The sequence below is a fragment of the Varroa jacobsoni genome, unplaced genomic scaffold (genome assembly GCF_002532875.2).
Source record: "Varroa jacobsoni isolate VJ856 unplaced genomic scaffold, vjacob_1.0 scaffold_486, whole genome shotgun sequence".
NCBI lineage: Eukaryota > Metazoa > Arthropoda > Arachnida > Mesostigmata > Varroidae > Varroa > Varroa jacobsoni.
The window spans coordinates 85665-100646 of NW_019213388.1; the positions used below are offsets into that span (position 1 = coordinate 85665).

Below are 14982 nucleotides of genomic sequence, written 5' to 3' on the forward strand. Positions count from 1 at the left end.
TTTTTCCACGGGTTATTTTATTATTTTCCGCGTTTATAAAATACCCACAAAAATATGGCGTCAAACCACTGTTCTGCCGTTGTTCAGCGTCATCTCACGACGCCTTGAGCGCTAATCGATAACCGATTATGCTAGCATATTGTTATACTATAGTATGAACTGGAATTCTGTAGAGCACTTTTCTCTGTCCCCATTTGCATTACGGTTTCTACCGATTGCCTAAATCATGTCAGCAAAAGCAAAAGCAGGACTAACAAGTCGATCGCAAACGTGTCGTCCGCGTAGCACGCGGTGTCGCGTGCCGTCCCCGCTGACAGCAGTGGATTGCGCCTTGTTGTTTCGAAGATCAACGGAACCCGCTCGTAAGACATTTCGGTCTGTCGCAATAGCAACAGCAGCCGAGGGCGCTGCGTTGCCGCTGCTGCAGGCGGCCGATTCATTGTGTATCGCCTAAACGTTTCTCTTCAGCAGCTTCTTCTGATATGCGTGGATTGTATCGCTACTAATGCTCTTCAACTATAACAGCTGTTGTAGCAGTCGAACAGAGATGATAGCTAGCGAACAGCTGTGACGACACCATCGACAAAAACAACGGGTACGATCGATCGGGTAGGAGCTCCGACGATCATCGTCGTACTCTGTTGAGTCTTTTTTCTAGATGTCTTTTTCCGCTGTTCTATTTTCGGCTTGGCCTACCTACCTAGCTACCTACCTCCAGGTCTACCTGTCCGCCCCTGACTGCTCACGAGTATTAATACTCATACCAATATTTGCTAATAGCGATGGCAACGCGACGCGATGCTGATCTACTATTGATTGCTGTTGTTACCGCAACTATTTTGCCAACGGCGTTTCATTCTCGGAGAGGAACACAGACGACATCGTCCGTCCGTGCGTTCGCTGGAAAAGTTCCAATGCTCAATGCGGTTGTTGCCGCAGTTATCGTTGGCGCTACTCTACGAGTATATACGAAAATATATGATGCTATCCCTGCTGATGCTGGTAATAGTCAACTGGACGGAGGCAGGACAATGACATTGACGTCTAGGCGACGATACTAGTGATGATGTTTGACTGTTGGCAAAAAACATCAATTTGCGTTGCTTGTAATCCGACCGACTCCAGCGATGAGCTTCTACCGACGCTACCATTTTGTTGCTGCTGCCGCCGCCGCCGTTGCCATCGCCTATTCTGTCTTGTGACGATGGCAGTGCCTGTCGTTGTCGTTGTTCCTATTGCCTGTGGCTTTTCCTCATCCGATCGCCTTTGCTTCGGAAAGTTGGTGAATCCTTCGCTTCTCACTCTGCTCATTCTCTTTCATCATCTCCATCCATCGCTGACGCTGGTGCTGTTTGTTTCCCTGCAATATTGTGCACTAACTTTGCCAGCTTCTTGATGTCTTCGACACACACACTTCTCCCGTTGCAACCGGCAACAGACTATCATCGTTCGATCTATTCTACGAAAGCGACGCTGCTCGATGACGGCCGACAGCAGCTGCTATCATCGAACGTTGCCGTAGCAATAATAAGGTAAGAGCAAAAGTAAATAGCGCTACAGTCGTCGCCGTCGCATTGAGCGTCTTTGTTCAGATGCGTACGTACATACAAATGTATACCTTCTATGAGCCGCTGCCGGCACCGCATGGCACTGTCTATGCTCTCCTTTTCGGACGCCGACTCCTTGATGCGGCTGCGACCGCTAAGGCGTTCGCCGAATCGCTTGCCGTCCACTTCGAGCCACACTGACTGGCTGCTAACGCTGAATCAACAAGAAAGCTGTCTGCGTGTCCGTCTGGCTTTCAGTTTGCGTCCGGCAAGTTAACTTCGTACCAGTCGACTTCACCATGCTGCTAAGTGCTCTACTCCCTAAGCCAAGGCTCCATCCATTGCCGGTCAGTCTGTTGATCCATTTGCCGTCCACCAGACGATCAGCGCTCGTCATCTGGCCGTCTTGCTGGCGCAGCCACACTGTGAAACGGGGAAGCCCGCAGCCAACGCCGCTAACGACGACGAAGAAAACGACATAGCCTGCAGTAAGATTTACATTCCGGCCGATAGACGGCGCAGCGGGTCTTCTCGGCCCGATACATTTTCAGAAGCCTGCCAAGAGAGGAAACTAGTACGGTGACGAAGACTTCGTGGCAGTTGCTGTGAATGCGACTACAGACAACGGCGAAAGGCAGCGGGAGAACAAGCGCTTTGGGTACGGACCCACTGGTGGTCGTCACAAAGGCAAACGGCTATAGACGGCACTACGGCGGCAGGGCAGCCTCGGGGATTGAGTGCTTTGGTGGTCGGAGGACACTGGTGAGAGTTGTTGTTGTCGTTGGCAGGTAGGCAAGCAAGCTGGATTGTGGCAGATAGGTCGCGAAGGGAGGAGATTTAAACAAGGATTCGGACCTCTCGACACAGTCGGAGTGATGAACAGTTAGAGAAACAAACACAGAAATAGTGCTGCTGTTGGGCTCTGGTCACAGCTTCGCGTTCTCTAACGGTTCGCAGCAGTTAGAGGTCGCAGCCGGAGGAGAATAGTAAACATCTCCTGCTATTGTGCCGAGTCTCGGATGTGCTAGAACGAAAGCGTGAAGAGGCTGTGAAAGAAGATACGATCGAAAAACGAGACAAGCATAGGAAGGGGTTGTGTCCTTGTGGTGAATACGAAAAAAGCGGTGTATTACAATACGGTGAGAGGCAGTATTTGTATGCGATTTGTGTAGCCGGTAAGGTATAAGAGCACGAGGTGAAATATTATAAGGAGGCACTCTAATATATGTTGTGAATCTCTGTGACGAAAGCCTGTAGGTGGTGAGAGGCACGACGTTCGCGATCTAGCGAATTCGATTTTTCACGAATTTCGTGTTAGTTTGCCCGGCATTATCATGTGCTGCTCGGCGGTTACCTTGTCGCTGGCGACCATCACCGCAGTCCTGGGACTTCTCTGCCTAACCGTTGCGTTTGGTACCGATTCATGGATGGAGATTCGCGTCAACCGAACTTTTGTTCGAAACTCGCTAACGAAGGACACCGATGAATATCGTTCGTTCGAGACCCAGCTCGAGTATTTCTCGAGGGATGTTGGCCTACTAAGGATATGTTTCCCGGACAAGCGACCTAAAACAAGTGAGTTGCCGCTGCAGGTGAACCGGCCTATTGATCGTACGAAAATAAGCCTATATATATATATATATATAACCGTTAGCCCGACCCGCAGAATTCACAGTTGCCGATGCATCGTTGCATATACAATTCAATAAAAAAAGTAATGGATTAATTCGAGCCCGTATAAACAGTGGTCGAATCAAATCAGCAAAATGTCGTTCAAAAAATTGCTGCCAGCATACGATCAAAGCAGGCTCAAAATGCTACATAGTTCATGAACATTCTCAAACTCCATTTGTGTGTACCAGTTGGGTACTACGAATGCTTCCCATATAGTTATAGAAAATTTCATCTCATCCTTCATTTTTTTTGTCGCTTTTTTAAGTACATGTACAATTCAATAGATTTTGCCATGCTTGGAACATGTGAGCGACGCGGAAATCTTCCAAATAAATGTTGTCAGGCCGGCTAAACATGCACTGCCGTACAGGGTTGTACGGTACGTGCATGTCACGTAAAACGTACGTTTTGGTATCAGTCGACCAAATACGGTATCTGAGCTTGCTTGATTTTCCGAGTAATTACCGGATACAACACAGAATGCAAAGATATGAAGCATACGCGCTGTACAACTACATAATGAATCTCGTTTTACTAAACGCTCACTAGCTTTTGTACATTCAGGCACTGCACGTCGGCGAAGAGGTTGCTGGATTTCGCCGCGCTGATTTCCGCGTATATATGAAATCTCCTATAATTTGTGGAATCTCAGCATGCGAATATTATCACAAGGGCTAGTGACAGCGCGGCCGTTACGCCCACACGCCGCGGATCGTGTGCGTGAGCTCATCTCGACGTTTCGTAGTTTTCGTTAAGTTACGAGAACATAAAGGGGGCTTCGATCAGATACATCAGTGGTATAATGAATGTGCCGACTCGGACGCATCGGCAAGTGTGCAGACTAGCAAATGTTTTGTAAAATAGTTTCGTCTCGGAGAACCACTGTGCACGTATAAAGCATCCTTTAATTATACCGGTGTGTCGTATTTTTGCACGAAACGATTACACGCGTTAAATACGAAAAGTCTGGAAAATAACTGGCTCGATTACGTATTACTTTGTTCTGTTTTGAACGTCAGCGATTATTTCAAAATGGCGGCTGATTATATTGGATGAATACAGTTGCTATATCGGTACGTAGACACAGACTGGTATTTGGCGTTGTTTGCGTTTAGATGATAACACCAGCGGCTCGTTGCAACCCAAAAGTTGCCATTCAATATATATTCGTTGGCTAACGATTTCACAAAATCTTACCGTTAACTCTTAGAAGTGTATGTACTTTCGTGTTATTACCTGCCCCAAAGTAATCAATTCTTGGGCCTGCATCTGTGCTCTATAGCTGTGCTTCACAGGTGTATGTCTCGCATTTTGAGACTAGAAGGAAACTGTTTTCGCATCGTTGCTTTTGTTCGCCTGGTCGGGCCACTGTCGCAGGATGGACAGGCCTCCTGTGATGCTCCAGAAAAGCGACAATCATATATTATAAACAGCTACAAACGTCTGTCTTAGCCACTGGCATTTGAAATGCCTTTTTTAAGTTCTATTTGTCCTTTTAAAACTTACTAATAGCTCGAACGTTATAGGAGGGGCTAGCTGATAACGTTGTAACGATAACGTTCAAATATAAACGGTACGGACACCAATAGCAAGGAAAGGCAGCGGCTTTTTTTGTTGTAATTCTACAATACATTTTATCTAATCTGTATGATACCTAATCCAAACTCAAAGCGATGCCACAGTTGTTGCTCGTGGCACATAAACTCATCGTATGGAACAGATACCGTACACCGTATGGACCGCGATTTCCGATACGACAACCCACCCCGTCACTATTTACACGCCGTATGAGCTTGACTCACACCGATGATAACCAGGTTACCTCGTACGAGACGCGGTAGCGTGCTCACGATCGGCTGAAGCGTCTGGACGGTTTCTCTAACTTCGTTCAGTAAGTGTCGACCTGTGTATGCGTACGCATACAAGCGACGCTAACAATTTTGCGGTTCGTTTTATTCACTCTTTTTCATCCTTTTTACCGACGGACAGATCAAAAGGCCGATCCTTCGATGGGGCCCCCGGTCGATTCGGATCGACCCTAGACGGATCAGAAGCAAGCAAGCAAGCAGACTATGAAACTGTGCTGAAGACACGAAGAATACGCTGCCACCACTTTCACCGCCGCTTTCAAGTGCTGAATCACGAAGGGAATTTTTACTAATAGTACCAGTGGCAAAGTGCAAATCCACCAGATCACGACAGATGGATGCTCGGACGGCTGCACGGCCACTACGGTATATGAACGCGATGACGAGGATGACGTGAGCCCGCGTTCATTGTGTATTTTCTTGTTTTGGATCAACCGACCAGCCAGCCAATCGTTAGGGATTCCCTGTTGGCTCTTGATTTTTCAAATTTCACCCAGACAAGATCCTTTCTTCAGGCAGCCGTTAAGCATAGGCCGGAAACACCGATTTGTATTGCCAAATATTCTTAGTCGCTATAAAAAGATCAGCTCATCTGTACAAATGTGATATGTAGGTACTTAGGGTTCGCGCGAGCTTCACATCGTGATTTCAACCGCTGTCCACTGCCTAACTCGGTAAATAGCTTGCGCATGATACAGGGACCTAGCGATCTGCCTGCTCCATTAGGTTTTATGAAATAGTACGGGCCTATTGTTAGACTTGGTTGAGCCTAGACCTACTGCGTAGCCATCTGCCATATTACAAAACTTAATCGCCAATAATTAGATTAAGACCGACCGTTTGCAAAAAATATCAGTGATTTTAGATACGGATGGGTGATGCCGGTTATAGTGTTTATATCAATTACCCTGTGGGCCAGTCAGTGGAACGTCCAGTGTTCACAGAGATTATGCTAAGATAGTGCGACCATGAATTCTCAATACACTCGTAATATAAGTATATATTTATATATATAGATATATAAATAAATAAATCTATTATCTAGTTGCCATGCGGGATACAAACTCTCTGAGGATCGAGCTTAAAATGTGATATAATGTAAGACTGGTGTGCGAAAGCGGCGTTTAGCGAAAATAGGAATTTTTTTTTCTTTTATAGCTTATGGAAACAGCAAGCGACCACGTACTTAGGTAAATTATGTAAATTAGATCTAAGTTGGCTTTGATTATTCCATTTCGGTCACAGAGCACGGACCGGGTATAGTTAAAAATCAATTTCGGCAAAATAAACTTACTGTTATTGAATGAACAGGAAAAAATTAAACAGGGCCAGCCTATCACAGTAAATTTTCAGACTATGCCCCTTCTGTCTACCGAACAGCGTTTCGATTTGGTGCCATTGATTTGTATTGAGCAAATTCTGAAATCTGGTCTGAGCAATAATCGAATCAATGAATTAAAGTAGCATCCATTTGATAGGCTAATTCTTCAAGGGAAAGGAGTCAGGTTTTGTATTGCAACCCCTTGATTCAAACACAAACGACCTGACAGGTTTCTGGGTTAATCGTTAATCAGAAAGTGCTATTAGCTTAAGATGCGTCGGTATATCTAAAATAAACATTTCTATTAAGAACGTTCCCTTAGTGTTTTGTTGACTCCAGATCATAAGATGATTGAGCAAAGTACTTTTCCACGAGTACCCAGTTTTGGCAGAGACGTCAATAAACGTCGGAATATACGTTCCGTTAAATAAGCCAACATTCTGATCAGTAACTAAGACGTTGCACTATCGGCAAGAATCTAAGTACAAGCTGAGTAATAGCACATATATAGGCAATATGGTTCTGTGCGTCCTCATGCTGCCGCTGCGTGAAAATAGATGAACTAACCGTGACTAAAATATTGAAGATGATAAACCTACTAATCGACCATTGTCGAGGAAATAGTAGTCTCTGCAACGTGTGGTATTAGCAAGATCGCTATAATCATTTCACTTTTTTAGTATATGGATTACATAAATTCTATATTTATCTTCTCAGTCCATTTATATAATTATCTACGCACCCGGCAGTTACATGAACTAACACCGAACCACATAGGCGGTGAAGTTGTCAAAAAACTAAATATACACAGGTACAAACAAAGTAACCCACCCCTATGAATAATCAAAAAAGTCACTGGACTCTAGCCATTTTTACGTTACGTTGCTTCTTGAGTCCTATAGATGACTGCGTACGGAAACGCGCTGCCAGATGAAGAATGATTACTAAACTTATGAAACACTACCTGATGTATCCCGTGCGGCAGGCGTAAGTTGTGCTGTTCTATATCTTGCATCGCGTCTCACATGAAGATCCTGGGAGGTGATCGAAAAAAATTCGATACGGCAATTCTGCCTAGTTGATTCAAATAGTTTCACTCGACCGCGCGAGCAACTGTTTCACTGGCTGACGTAGGAGTATTACTGGAAATAACCCAAGTGGGGGTCTTTTGGGGCAGCGTAGCCGGCAGCGGGTCTATGGGTTGAACCGGTTGGCCAATCAAATGGTCTCGCTTTTTGGTTGGCGAAAATTCTGCTCTATTTCGAAGTGTGTTATGAGGTGTAAGCAATAGTGAACTTGCGTGCAAGTTGTGTCGTCAGCTACAAATAGCGAAAATAGGCACACAAAAGTGCACGACAGTGTGCGATAATCCCACGTAACGATTACCCACGTAAATATGAAAAGGAAATACAACCAGGTATATTACTAATCATGATAACGGACAACAGCAGTAGGACATGGTACGATGTGAGGCACACGAAATCATAGTTTTGTTCGCCATACTTCGATTTTTGCGTAGGGACTAATTAGACTAGCCTGGTACGATCGCTGTATCATTACGTTGCGCATTTCCACCTCGTTGGGTGACTGGGTATGGGTATGGGTCGTACACAGTGGGTTACATCTGTCGTCGATCACGGAATCACGGAATTATTCTTCGAGCTTCTGAATCGCCTTCTCTACACAGAGCTATCAGCACGAAATGTATTGAAGCAGTGGCAGCGGTGGTCGCCCAAAACGGTGATGGGGGGCACATGACGCTGTAGTGATCAACAGGGCGATGACGTTTTTAAAGCAGTATAAGTCAAGGTTGCTTACTATAAGCATCTGTCTGGACACTTTGTTTTCGCCCCTTGTACGGTTACCACCGCCAAAACTTGATGAGAATTAACTAATATGGGGTAAGGCTTGAAAGCTTTTTCCCAAACATTCGTAAGTAAGGCTCGGAGATCGGGCTCTGCTTTAGAGCATTGCGAAAGCAGTAGGAACAACATCGACCTGTACGAGTTTGAACGATTCCAGCAAGCAGATAGATACGCCTGAACAGAATTATGTCCGTAATGGTCTTCGGCAAAACCGAATCAACGTCATAATTTTACCACTGGTCGCCGTTAGTTGTCTTAGACACTCGGCGCCTGGCTGGATTTTTCTTTCGAACATGTCAAAATTCAAGCCGGAGAACTTAGTGCAATTATAATACCGTTGTTTTAACATCATGATTCTCGATAATTGGCACTTTACGCAGTTATCCAGTGTGGCTCCATTGCGGTCGAAGTCTAGCAGCGGATCAATACTTGTCTTATGTCCCCAGGCAGCCGAATAAAAGTCGACCGTTTTGGCAATTCGGACAATCCTAACCGGCTGACAGCGTAAATGATACCTGCTATTGTAGCAATAATCACGACAAGACTTGCCATGGCAAAAAAAAAAAGACAGAGAAGTCAGTCTACATCGAGAAGTGCTTCAGACGCGGATCTCCTTTCTAGGCGTCTATTTAGTGAGTGAGGTTGCCAGCAACGGATGCATATGGCTCTTTCACAGCCATTAGCGCAGTGAATCAGTCTTGATAGTGTATTACTCATATGGGAACAACATATTCGATCATCCAGAACCATGTTTCCGATAGGCCAGTAGATTATCGGGTCATCATGAATCTAATCTAATTAACCCATACCTTAAGCACGCTATAGAGGTATGTATAACCAGAGCAAAATCACTCATTTAATTACGAATCGAAGTTGGATTTGTTGTCCGATCCTACGCACCTAGCACCATGCTGCCGGCGAGCCTGTAACGAGATGCATAGGTTTACAGGCTGCAGGCCTCTAGGCGTCTCTGCTTTCTGCTCCGTACGTTGCCAAGCATGTAAAATGTTTGTGAATTTGAGCCGATCATTTCGCGGTGCTTATTTGCGTTGCCCTGAAAACTGATGTGTTGGTCTTGACACGAACGGAGTAAGTGTGAGTCGATACGTCGTCGCTCGTGGTAGAGGCATAACAGCGTTGGAAGGTAAGGAAGCAGAAATCAGCCGACGGGAGACAGGGAGGCAGTTACGCGACTGCAAATCAGATCAGAGACAGACGTAGACATTGCGATAAAGTGCGTTTACGTATAGTGACAACGAGCAGAACCGCAACAATTGTCGTCGTTGCTCTGTCCGTTTCCGCTGTGTAGCACCTTTGGAAATAGTGGTATGTCTGGCGTACGTACCGCGAAGCTATGGAACACATCGGGCCATTTCACCAATTCATGGGTTGCTTTCAAATAGTGCTGAGTTGATACTAGCGCAAACGAACCGCTAGCCGTGTGAAAAATCAGTTCACCGAAAACGTAGTTAAATGAACACAGTCCAGCAATATGGCAGCGATCGAGGCTCACGATGCATTCACCTAGTAACCAGTCATCGATTGGTGGCGCCACGTTATCACAGTGCTCAACGTCATTTTACCTTTTTACAGTACCGTATTCATTAGGACACAAATATAGAATAGAAGCAAAAATCGCTTTATGGCTGACGGCATGTCATAGTGGGAACTCCGCTTGACAACGTTTCTACTGCGACACGTAATAACTGTGGTAACATCGATGTAGTTTTAGCTAACTACCTCACCTGGAGCAGGTGAACTGAAGAAGTGTGATCAGATCGGTGGCTTGCTCGAAGTGGGAACGGTCGGAGAAGAAGCCGAGGCGGTACTTCGATGGCCTGATGAACGGTTACGCAGACGATGACAAGGTTGACGTAGAAAAGGAAGACCCAGCCTAGATAGTACAATATTCTATCGCTAGTCCGTGAATGTGGTGGCTTCAAAGTCCCATTCGATAGGCGCGAGGAAATGCTGTTGTCTTGGATGTCCTGCTACTTCGGAACCGAAAAACGTTACATTTCAGCATGCAGCCACATCCGACCATGGACAGGCAAAGACAATCAGGCCAAAGCGTTTTGCAGAAACTACAATTACTCACCATTAGTAGGCGAAAAGAAGTTATTGTCCATAGGGTATTAAAAGTAAATGCGGGATGCGAGTTAAACAACAAGCAATAATTAAATGGGTCTGTAATTCAGTTGTCTTAGAGACAGTACATGGATGCCACGCCCAGTCAGTCGACGCAAATATGAATATATGGAGAACTTCTCTAATTTCCTTATAGTCAGTTACTGTAATAAGTGGCTATATATCTTTGATGCATTCTGTAGACCATAGCGACGTTACAGGCAAATATATTACAAACATGATTGGAGAACTTTTCTTTGAAACAGGACCATCTTTACTGCGCTATATATGTATATATCGAAGGCTGACCAATATGTGTGACCACCTGACGTATGCAAACATAGAAAAATTGCCGGTGTGCCGTCGGTGTCTTATTATCTGTACCGGTATAGCTTATGAGTTCGCCATCATTAGGATCCACACTGTTGTGCTAGGTAGGCTGTCGGTAATGTGGTCCTTCGCGCATCGTCTTGACGCACGTGTTAGCTTTAACCTGGTCCTGATAAACAATGAACAAAAATATGTCATCTGTCAAACCGATAACAAAATCAAGCATTTAAGAGCTGAAATAGTATTCGACGACCGTAATAATCGTCAGCGTCAGCCTCCGTTAACGACTATTAGAATATATACCTGTAGCTATTGGAAGTAGCCCTAGAAAGCTGACATTTACAGTATATCTATATAATCATAATTATTGCTTAGAGCGCAAAAAAAGTATTAAAGCTGCCATAGTTGAGAACTGGTAAAATCACCAAAAAGTAATAGAACAACGATTGCTCAGCTTACATTTTGAGAACAAATACAAGTCTTCGCACTGGTATCTATTGTGTTACTATTAATGAAAACTTAAAAAAAAAGTCAGCCAGTTGGGACAGAGCTAGTATACACTGTCCGATCGAATACGCACGGCTGTTTTTGACAACGAGGACCGCTTGAACGCTTATAATCCAGCGGCCTGTCAGAATAACCTGTAACCTTTCAGACGGAGCCTCTACGCGTGAAGACGTGTTCAGTTAGTAACGATCAGCTCGTTAGTGATCATATTGGAGCGTTCTGAATAGACCCTATGCTGTTTATTGAAGTTGCTCCAGTATGTTCGGACGACGACTGGCCGTGGCCACGTTTATTACATACGTCGTAACAATCGTGCAGCTTGTGGCTGCCATTAATTTATTATTCAGTAATAGTTTTGCGTACGATAATACTAGACATACGTCGATGCTTCTTCACTAGAGACGAATTTCTTATAGATGCAGCTCGACTCGCGCATAGAATCGTTGTAACGACAGACGCCATTGTACGCTGGAAATTCAGATGTTTTGCCATCAAATCCGTCGTCTCGACGCTCACGGAAATCACGATAGCCACGACCATGTAGTCCTGGCTCTGCTTAGAGGACTTAGTAGCAGTAAGATGTGCTTGTTTACGATATACGCTAGCTATGACGTGAAGCCAACTCATCAAAATAATACCACTTAAATAGAAACATTGCCTTCTGTATGTGTGATAAGATATGCTCGGTCTAGTTATGTAGCTAAAGATAGAGTCAAAAGTGATTGTGATCGAGTAACAGGCGCCTGGTTGTGCGAGCTTCATAATGGAACACTAATTTCAACCAATAGACTACAAACAATGTCGCCAGTTTCACAGCAGCACTCTATCAATGCGATAACAAAGCCGATTTTCTGAATTCTAGTGCAAAAAAGATACAATTATCATTTGGATCTCTGTGATCGTTCAGTTGCTACCAGCTCGGGCCCGCCAGTGTGGCTCTCTTTGATATGACATTCATCTATGACGCCGGACCGTTATACAGAATGTCAGCTTCTTTCCACATCTACATATATATAGTAAAACATTGCGCTAACTAAGCATAGGCCGTTTCCTGCTATTCAGGTACATATATCTATGATAGCGGAACGAGGTCGGAAACAAGTCACCGTTCCCACTAATGCAATAACAAACAATTTTGTGTTTACGTGAATAGGCACAATGCGGGACGATTAGATGGTCTTAGCAGTACTTCTGTGACGTTGTCGCTTTGTAGCGAGTTTTTGTGACGGCCATATCTCGAAAAGGCATATAAATAGACCAATACCTTGTATCCGTACAGACAAGTCACATTTGCTATGAGTGTATTGATATCGCCACTGATTCGGTTAGCTCTCAGATACCAGACGCTCATCGACTCCTTTCGTTCAACCTGCTGATAGACAAGCACGTTTAGTATTATATTTGCAAGTGTTGTTTACCTCATTGCTAGGCAACTTAAGCTACGAGGCGGCGGCGGCGGCGGCAGCAGCAGCAGCAGCAGCAGCAGCTACTAAAGAAAGCGACTCCCGCGGTTGGGGCGACCAACCTCCGTGGTGGTCACCCCTGGCAATATCTTCCCCTTAGCTTCTTAATCTGTTGTGGCTATGACGCCCTTTGCTGGCGCACACATTTACCACAAATAGCCATGTTCAAAGATTGACTTGTTGTTGTTGTTGGCTATCGGTGCAACAATGGCGATTACTGCTGCTGTGGCAGCATCAGGCTAATACATAGCTATCCATCGATGTGGAACGCCGTTTACATATATTGAGTGAGGCGTCTGCAATACGCACAACCGTAAGCAGCAAGAAAGAAATAGGAAACAGAAAACGAAGGAGGTATAATGGCGGTCGTATATGAAAGTCGCGCAAATCTCATCGTATTTTGCGGTGCCAAGACGTAGTCGGTCGCTGATTCGCGATCAACAGCGTCGGCGTTTCGAAGGGCTCGAGAACAACTCGCCGGAGTTGGTGCAACGCCGAAGACTGCCGCAGCCCAGTATGCTGTTGATGCCGCGATGGCGACACCGTTGCCGAGAAGTCATCCATGCAAGCCAGCGAACAGCGGCAATGCGCACGCAGATACGAACTGTCTGGCATAACGCGAAGAAGGCGGACAACAGAAGGCAGAAAACGGTGCTGCGGTTACGGCGGCCACGGGACCTGGCGAGAAAATCGCGTCGCTGGGTTCCGTCCTATGCAAGCAGCAGCAGTACCAATTTATATGAGCTACAGACCCGTTCGACGGGTCGCGGTGATGTTCCAGGCTGGCTGCGAAGAGTGATCGAAAAGACTTCAATTGAGAGTTGAACTAAGAACGAGAAGACGTCGAGTGGCGACTAGAACAAGTCATGCCAGGTAAGAACAGCTAGCTACGACTGGATCGCACAGACCTCGTTCGTCGTTTCCAAGACTCAACCGGACGAAGACAAACGGTCGGCAGAGGCTAAGAAGACACGCGTACTATAAACGCAAAGGAATTAGTCCATCAACAAATACCCCGACGCTTTCGTATTCGTGATCGCGGCCGTAACGAGCGGGAGGCCGCTTTCCAACGGCTGGTGTGGCACTGGTAACCGTGTTTGGCTCTTGTCGACGGCAATGACACCAGCATCGATCACCGGTTTCGGCACTTTTGCTGTTTCTGTAACCGTCATGATTTGCTGCGCTTATATTTTGACGACGTCAGTATACCATCAAAAAAGATAGTTGAGAGAATGGAAAGATGTATTGAAACATCTAACATCAAAGACTTCGACAGCGAGGGACGAGATGTAACGAGAAAAACGTGCCCCTTGGCGAAGGATTGAGCCGCTATGGGACACTGGTGGCGTGCTACTATTACTGACTGAAGACCTGCCCGGGTTCGTTAGTTCATTCGTGTTGCATAACAGCAAATTGTATGTTTGAGGATTGAACGGATAACTGGTTTGCGAATTTATCTTTCAACGCTAATTGATTCGATGAGGCAGCTCTACGGTAGATCACGATCCTCACTATTCTTCCTTCTAAACAGTAAATGCTGTCGAATGGGGTTTTCGAAATACAAAAGCACCGTCGCTATCTCTACCGACCAAACCGGAAGCGCAGAAAATTTAAAAAATGGATGTGTTCATATATAAGTTTTCATTTTCACTTCATATTTTCCTTTGCCCTTTAAAGCATTTGCTGGTACCATCAGTCAACCTGATGGACAACTGTGAACTAACTACCACAGTAACGTCCTGTCTCAGCCATTTTTGATTAGCTTGCCATTTGTCTGGCTTGTAGTTATTGTGGTTAGGTACGATAAGCGATCTTCTATCAGGAAAGTCGTACAAATTGTGGTTACTAATTTTGCCAGAATAGTTCAATACACGCTGCTGCCGATACTTCGTCAGTGGGAGCAGCGAGGAGTTCGTGCGTCACTAGCTAGATCATCGATAGCGTTGCTTTCATGTGCCTACTTTGTGTCGGCTTCATGGAGATGCAGTAGAGAACACCGGGGCAAGGTGGCGTATAGAGGTGGGAGAACACCGGGGCAAGGTGGCGTATAGAGGTGGGATACGTAAAGAGATAAATGATATCTGTTACGATACAATTGGATCAAATGAGCCACCTCAAATCATCCCGCGTTTATTTCCTCCGACTTCTGCTGTTTCTGCTGCAGGCTAGTAAAAAATTTAGACGTCATTTTCTGTAGGGAGAACAATGCTTTTTATTGCTGAACCTGTACAGACCAGGCAGTACGAGGCGCTACGTGCAGCATTTTATACACATTATGTA

General features: G+C 45.3%; 1 protein-coding gene across 2 annotated transcripts in view; it reads left to right on the forward strand.

Moving 5' to 3' along the window:
* Positions 1–1951: 1951 nt before the first annotated feature.
* LOC111260872 (claudin domain-containing protein 1) overlaps positions 1952–14982 on the forward strand; it is a 42252-nt gene continuing 29221 nt past the window's right edge. The window contains exons 1-2 of one of the 2 annotated variants that reach the window (XM_022833936.2): positions 1952–2686; positions 2805–3122. In XM_022833936.2, the coding sequence (XP_022689671.1) occupies positions 2882–3122 (241 nt within the window). In that variant the 5' untranslated portion in view covers positions 1952–2686; positions 2805–2881. Of the gene's footprint in view, positions 2687–2797; positions 3123–14982 lie in introns of both variants that reach the window. The other variant, XM_022833935.2, reaches the window with a different exon arrangement.